Source organism: Primulina tabacum, chromosome 5 (genome assembly GCF_025594145.1).
Source record: "Primulina tabacum isolate GXHZ01 chromosome 5, ASM2559414v2, whole genome shotgun sequence".
NCBI classification, from domain to species: domain Eukaryota; kingdom Viridiplantae; phylum Streptophyta; class Magnoliopsida; order Lamiales; family Gesneriaceae; genus Primulina; species Primulina tabacum.
The window spans coordinates 22,891,548-22,898,547 of record NC_134554.1 but is presented as its reverse complement, the minus strand read 5'-3'; the positions used below and the strand labels follow the sequence as shown (position 1 = coordinate 22,898,547).

Here is a 7,000-nt window from a genome sequence, read left to right as displayed (position 1 = left end):
AGGCTTGGATTGAAAGGGATGAATGATTAAGTTAGTGAATTTTTGTGAATTTCCAATCAAAGAGGGTACCCGGACCCCTTCCCGGACCCCGGCACGAAGACTGTGTCCTTTTTCCTTAAAAATACGAAATTCCAGGCCTACCCGGACCCGTACACGGACCCCCTCTTTAATAAAAATAATAATTAAGAAAATTTTTTTTTTTAGGATTTGCTTCGGGGTTCTATATCATGGTTTTGTACGATTGTTAAAATTTATTTATGTAAAAATATAGGATTTGTTTTGGGGTTCTATATCATGGCTTAGTACGATTAGTGAACGAGGTCAAGTCCCCGAGAGATTTATAATGTCATAAGCTATTTATTTACTTCGGTAGGTGAGCACGAGTACCTACGTCTAAGCTATGAAAGATAAGTGTTTGAACTCATGTAAGTATGTTGCAGCAGCGGCCCCAAGCGAGATCCAACGAATCCCTCAACGCCAAGTAAGTATGTTCGACGTGCAAAGAAAATACTTTTAAGTTTTTGAGGTATGCTAAATGTCTTGTGACCAAATTATGTATGGGATTGGAAAGCGGTAAATTATGACCATGGACCAATCCACCCCGTTAAATTATGAATGGATTTAGATCAGGATTTGAAAGCGGTAAAGTATGACCAGAGACCAATCCACCCGTTAAATTAACGGGGATCTCATGTATGTGGCAGTGGATCTTCCCTGTCAGCCCAGTACTGTGGTTTAGTCTGATCTGGCGTATTTATGTATAGGTCACTTGCTTTGAAACAGGCCTCTACGCAAAATTATGTTATGTATGCTCAAGTATGTATGAAGTAAGCATGTTTACGAAAAGTTTTATGTTAATGGCACGTCTAAGTATGTATGTACGTATGCTCAAGCTTTTATATGCGCGTTTAAGTTTCAGTATGTACGCTCTAATTTAAAGATGCGTGTGATTTTATTACATATTACTCCTTACTCCCAGTGTATACGTATTGAGTCTTTTGACTCACTAGACTTGATCGATGCAGGTGAGGATGACTTTGAGGAGACTAGGGATGGGGACCAAGGAGCTAGCTTGGACTGAGCAGGAGGCTAGACCCGAGGACCGCCCAAGTTTTTAGTTTTTATGAAAAGTCAAATACTCTGATTTCACGCTACTGGTTATGAGATTTTAAACAACTAGTTTTGTCAAACTTTATTTTAGATCTTTTGTTGCAACTACTTTTGGGACGTACAGTTTATTTTATCGAAATTTGAAGGTTCACCTTTTATTTAAGAAAATTTTTAATTTTTCCGCAAATTTTAAGTAGTAAAAAATACGGTACGTTAGGAGATTGCTCGAGATGCAGCTGCGACATCCTGAAGTGATGTCACCAAACCTGCCGTTGATGGATAGGCAATTCTACAATTTGATGTCAGTAGTGTGTGAAGATAAAAACAAAGTTTTCAACACAAATATAGTGGGGACAGTTAAAGGGATTGATCTAGAATGCCCTGCCTCTCGTGGGAAAAGGCACTAAGAATTCTCATCTCTATCCACACAGATGGGCGCTGGTTTTTGTTAAAACTCGTGGCAGAGGTCAATAAGTGTATTATATTTGACTTGCAGCGAAGACACGACCCTAACTACAAAGCTCTGAATGAGGACATAGAGCATATACTTATCAAAGCTGCTCGTGTGCTATCCCCTGTAGGGAACAACCGACTCCTAAGAGGCCATGGTATATAAAGATAATGATGAATTCAGAGACAAGATTAAACAGTATGTTTTTGTATTTCTAGTGTGTAATATGTTTAGCATTGACATATGACTAATAATTTTATTACTCTTTCTATAAAAATAAATAAATAAATAACTTCAGTACTCTTTTTACTTGTAGAGTGAGGATTCAAGAGCATTCGTCTTAGCTGCTGCTGGATATGCCTTATCGAGGGACAGTGAGCACATGGTATTAAATTTAGATGATAGACTTGTATCTGAGTTCAGATATTTTTTAACATGTAATAAGTTTGATAATCATTAGACATTGTATTGATCTTATAATTATTGGACATTATATAGATTTTTAATTTTGATTTAAGGTTTTATGGTCGAATTTTGTTGTTAGTCAGTTTTTGGGTCGACCCTGGTGATTTCTGGGTCAACCATGTTGATTATGGGTCGACACTGCTTGCTTTTGGGTCGACCATGTTGCTTTTTGGTCTGCCATGGTGATTTCTGGGTCAACCCTGTTGATTTGTGGGACGACATCTGGGTCTATCCATGTTGATCTATGGGTCGACCCTGTTGATAACTGGGTCGACCCATGTTTATTTTGGGTCGACCAAGGTTGCTTTTGGGTCGACCCTTTTCTAATACATGAATCCATAAATTTCACAAATATGACCGATAATTACTTAATTTTGATAGATAATTACACAATTTTGAACAATGTTGCTCGACAATCGTAGATGTTTTAATCCATTAATTGGTTCACATGACTTTGCAAAGTATGAATCACATAAGTATGTTCTATAAGTCACATGTTTAACATATGAATTACATATGTTCTATAATGTTATGTTTTTAATATAAGAATCACATAATTTCACAAGTATGTTTATGTTTTAACATATGAATAACATAATTTCACGACTATGTTACATGTTTTAACATACGAATAACAATTTCACAAGTATATTATATAATATTATATGTTTTAACATATGAATCACATATTTAGCTTGGGTCGAAACAAAGTAGCATTTATGTAGCAACTTGGGTCGATCCAAAATTTCATCCTTTTGGTCGACCCAAAAACAACATTTATGTAGCAAACAAGGGTCAACCAAGGTTCCTGCCTTTGGGTCGACCTTTTTGTTTTTGGGTCGACCCTTGTTGCTTGCTTTTGGGTCGACCCAAAGCCTGGAACTTTGGATCGACCCTTGTTGCTTCCTTTAGGTCGACACAAAGGATGTAACTTTGGGTTGACCCATGTTGCTCCAGTCGACTCAAATGCTGAATCTGCTTCAATATTCTGCTGAATTCACCAATTGAAGGAATAGTGTTCTATTTTTTTCTGCCAAGTCTCTTCTCTAAAAAAAGAGGCAGGACCACTGGAAAATTAATGTTATGTAGCCATTCACTTTCTTCGGGATACACAGTCTCTGAGTAAGCCATGCACAATGTCACCGTAGAATGGTACTCTGAACACAAATCATATAAATCAATCTTCGCTAACCAACTGGCTGCAATGGCATGAGCACATGAGATTCTATCAATATCAAAAACTTTGCATGTGCATATTTTTTATTCAAGGTCTACTATGGCCGAATTTCGACGGCTCCTAACATCATACTCAAGACGTCCTAATTCAAAAACTTACATTCACTGGGCATCAGTGAACATGCTACGAATAATCCCCTGGATAGTAGGGTCATATTAGTGTTAGCTGCAATTGATGCATGGCGATATCAGGCAAACCAAGATGAAGCCCAGTTTCTGCAAAAAAATCTAAAAGTGTAATGATTGGAAGCTTCATCTCTTCAAGTAGTATAGCATTGATCGAATCAACCCCGTTTGTCGTCATAATATTGTAACATGTTTTTGGACAATATGCTCGAGTCCATCGATCAAGTGAATCTCTCTCGTCCAAAAACTGTGCGGCCTCATGATATCTCATCCTAAAATCATTGTATACAATATCAAACTCGACATGCTTATAAATTTTTGCAATGTGCAGAAACATTTCGGTTGCACCTTTCTTTTTGCACCTAGTTTTCATGTTTTGGGATACATGCCACATACAATGACCATGATGCGCATTTCTATAGACACTAGAAACCGCATTAATGATTCCCTGATGTCTGTCCAAAATTATCACCAGTTCACCCTCGTCTGGTACTACTTCTAACAACTTCGTTAAAAACCAACTCCACGAAGAAGTACACACGACATCGACGATTCCCCACGCCAAAGGATATTGGTGATAATTTCCATCTTGTGTCGATGCCACGAGTAAAACACCATTATACTTGCCCTTCAACCACGTACCATCAATTGATACAACTTTCCGCATACTTCGATATCCCCTGACGCATGCACCAAAGGCAAGAAACATAAACTTGAATCGATTTTCTTCGTCGACACATATGTCTGTTATGCTTCCTCGATTCATCTTCTCAACCATGTGCAAATAACAAGGCAATAAAGTAAAACTCTTCGTACGATCACCTTTCAAAATATTGTCTGCTAGTTCTTTTCCTCTCCAAGCCTTGTAATATGATATATCAGCATTCATACTATTGTGCATCATCGCCATCATCGCTTTCAGTACAATTGACACTGGATGATCTTGGAAATTATCCAACAACATATCACGAACAACTGCCGAACCCGCTCCGCGGATTCTCTCGTGTCTCCCTGTCAAACCACAAGTGTGCGTATTGCAATATGTATGAACAGAGAATGCATGTTAATCATTCTGAATCTTTGAGGTCCAGATTCTCAACTTACAATCAGACGCTATACATTTTACGGCGTAAAATTTTTGGCTACTTTTTACAGTCTCAAATTCAAAGCAAGCTTCCAAATTGATTTTACTTAACTCTTTTTTCACCGCTTCTTTGTTTGGAAATTCTTGACCAACAAACAAGTTTGAACCATCTGTGAATGAAAATGTCATTATCAATATACACATCTGCAACCACATTTGCCTCATTACTTGCAACCACATTTGCCTCGACCTCAACGTCATCGATGACATTCACATCACAGTGCTTCATATAACTCAGTCGTGTTACTACGATCCACATGGATGACATCCACATTATGTGCTTCGTCGAAAAACTCACTGGTATTATTACGATCCAAAGAAACAATATTCAAGTCAAAATAATCATCAAAAGATCTATGTTCATTAAAATTAAATTCATCAATACCAACTCCATGCACATTATCGGAAACATTAAAAGAAGCATCAACAACATGTTCAATTTCAACTTGAAGCACTGGCCTACTTTTCGGACAACCAAAATACAAATAAGCTTTCAAATCATGGTCATTCTCTATATAAATGGGTTGAATATTCCACGGCAACTCTAGAAGATAACTCAACCTCAAGTTGGCAGTATCATCTACTTTCCAAGCTCTATGTAGTTCACTTTCTAAAATTTTGAAATAACAAATATCATCATCTACTAGAATAGCAACAAACTTTGCATTGGACCCTGGTTCCATTTATATACCATCGCTTCATTCACTTCTCATTTACCATCGAAATGAACAACGATAACTGTAGACACATCCTAAAAATTCACCAAAAATTAAGAGAATAAGATTTAATAAAAAACATAAATAAACGTGACCACACCAAGTCGACCATAATTATGGGTCGACCAACCAATTCTTCTGCGTGGACTCTTGCTTTTTCTCAAGAGTAGATTCTGGGTCGACTAAATTGGTTCTGGATCGACAGATCACGAAAATTAGAACCCAGCTAATTCGAAGCAAGCATTTTTTAAATAAGGTCAATTAAAGCTTTGATCTAGCTAAATGAAGAAAATAATGACATGTGGTTCAAGGAAAATGAAGAAAACTTACTTGGGCATGAACTGAGGCATGACTTTTTTTCTTCAAGTACAGAGGAATTGGGAAAGAGGAATTGGGCAAGATGTTGGAGTTGATTTAGATCTAGATCTGAGGAATGAGCAAGAACATGTTGGGAGTAGACAGAGGGGAGGTGATGAAGTTGGATTTAATGTAATGCGGAAGCAGTTAAAGGGGTATATGACTGTTTTAATGGTTTTATTTGGGGAAGAAGGGGTAGATGGCTCGTAAATTTTAATTGAAGAAGATGTGTGTCGATCGAGAAGAAAGAGAAGAAGAGAATTAATTAAGTTAAGAGTTTAATTTCAGTTAATGTAATAATCAAGAATCAACTCCTTGTTTCTTACAAAAAAGTCAGAGACCTTGTTTTTTAAATACTTTGTATCTCACTCCTATTTTTTAAATTGGCCCGATGAAATAGTGGGGCGGCACGTGCGCTAGCTGGGATGGCACGTGACGGTGACAGAAGTGGGTATAATGCCCCTTATAAGCAGCTTGTATAATATTATTTTCGATCTCATCTCAAAAGTGAATTATTAATATAAAATTGGTTCTTACTTAATTTAATTAGTATAAATAAATTTATTAAGAAATTTTAGAATTCATTATGGTAATTTAATTAGTATAGATAAGCTAAAAATAAGAAGAAAATAATTTCAAATGAATCGAATATAGGTGATATGTTTAGATTTTAAAAAATTTGAATTGTGTTTGGATGAATATAATTTTTTTTAATATTTTTAATTCACTATGTATGTTTGGATAAAATTTTAAGCAAGAGAATTCGATTTTTGGTTTCATTTTTCCCTAATGTAATTATATATAGACAGTTTTGTTATGTTGTTAACCAACCGTGTTTAATTTTGTGTCAATCAATGAAGTGAGACTCACCTATTAGATATACAATTTTGATATAATTTATCATATCCAATAGGTGAATGTCACTATATTGATAGTGTTAGGATCAGTTGGGAGTGAAAAAATGTTTAGAAGAGGATGTTGAATAAACACTTGACAATTTTCACAACTTTTTTGAATAATGAATCAGTTTAATGATAAACTGAATTCAGGAATCTTGTTGTCGATGTCAATCAGTTAACTAATCATTTAACTAATGAAAGTGCGGAAATAAACTGAATGACAGATAGAATAAAACTGAAATTAAGTGACTCAAGATTTGTGGATGTTCGGAGATTTCAAACACTCCTACGACACCTCTTCTATCTCGAAGATATGATATTTACTAAAAGATTTTGATCGATACAAAGATTTGTACAAACCCACTTCAGTTTGAACTTAACAATGTCAAAAATGAAAATCTTAGCTTCAGTACAATTTATCAGTACTCAATTGATGTGTAACTTCTTAGCATAACTGATCTCTACAAGATCGAATAATACAACAATGATTTTTTGT

At 35.9% G+C, this 7,000-nt stretch overlaps 1 protein-coding gene across 1 annotated transcript; it reads right to left on the bottom strand.

Annotated features, from left to right (window-relative positions):
* Positions 1-3,413: 3,413 nt before the first annotated feature.
* On the bottom strand, positions 3,414-4,733 carry LOC142544270 (protein FAR-RED IMPAIRED RESPONSE 1-like). The gene is made up of 2 exons (XM_075651331.1): positions 4,493-4,733; positions 3,414-4,399 (listed from the first exon to the last, which is right to left on the bottom strand). The coding sequence occupies exons 1-2, from the start codon at positions 4,731-4,733 to the stop codon at positions 3,414-3,416; spliced, it is 1,227 nt and encodes a 408-aa protein (XP_075507446.1).
* Positions 4,734-7,000: the final 2,267 nt, after the last annotated feature.

Excerpts from the sequence above, each read along its gene's own strand:
- LOC142544270 (XM_075651331.1), bottom strand. The coding sequence starts at position 4,733 with ATGACGTTGAGGTCGAGGCAAATGTGGTTGCAAGTAATGAGGCAAATG. Across the intron at positions 4,400-4,492 it reads AAAATGTATAGCGTCTGATT|GGAGACACGAGAGAATCCGC; the intron begins GTAAGTTGAGAA and ends GTGGTTTGACAG.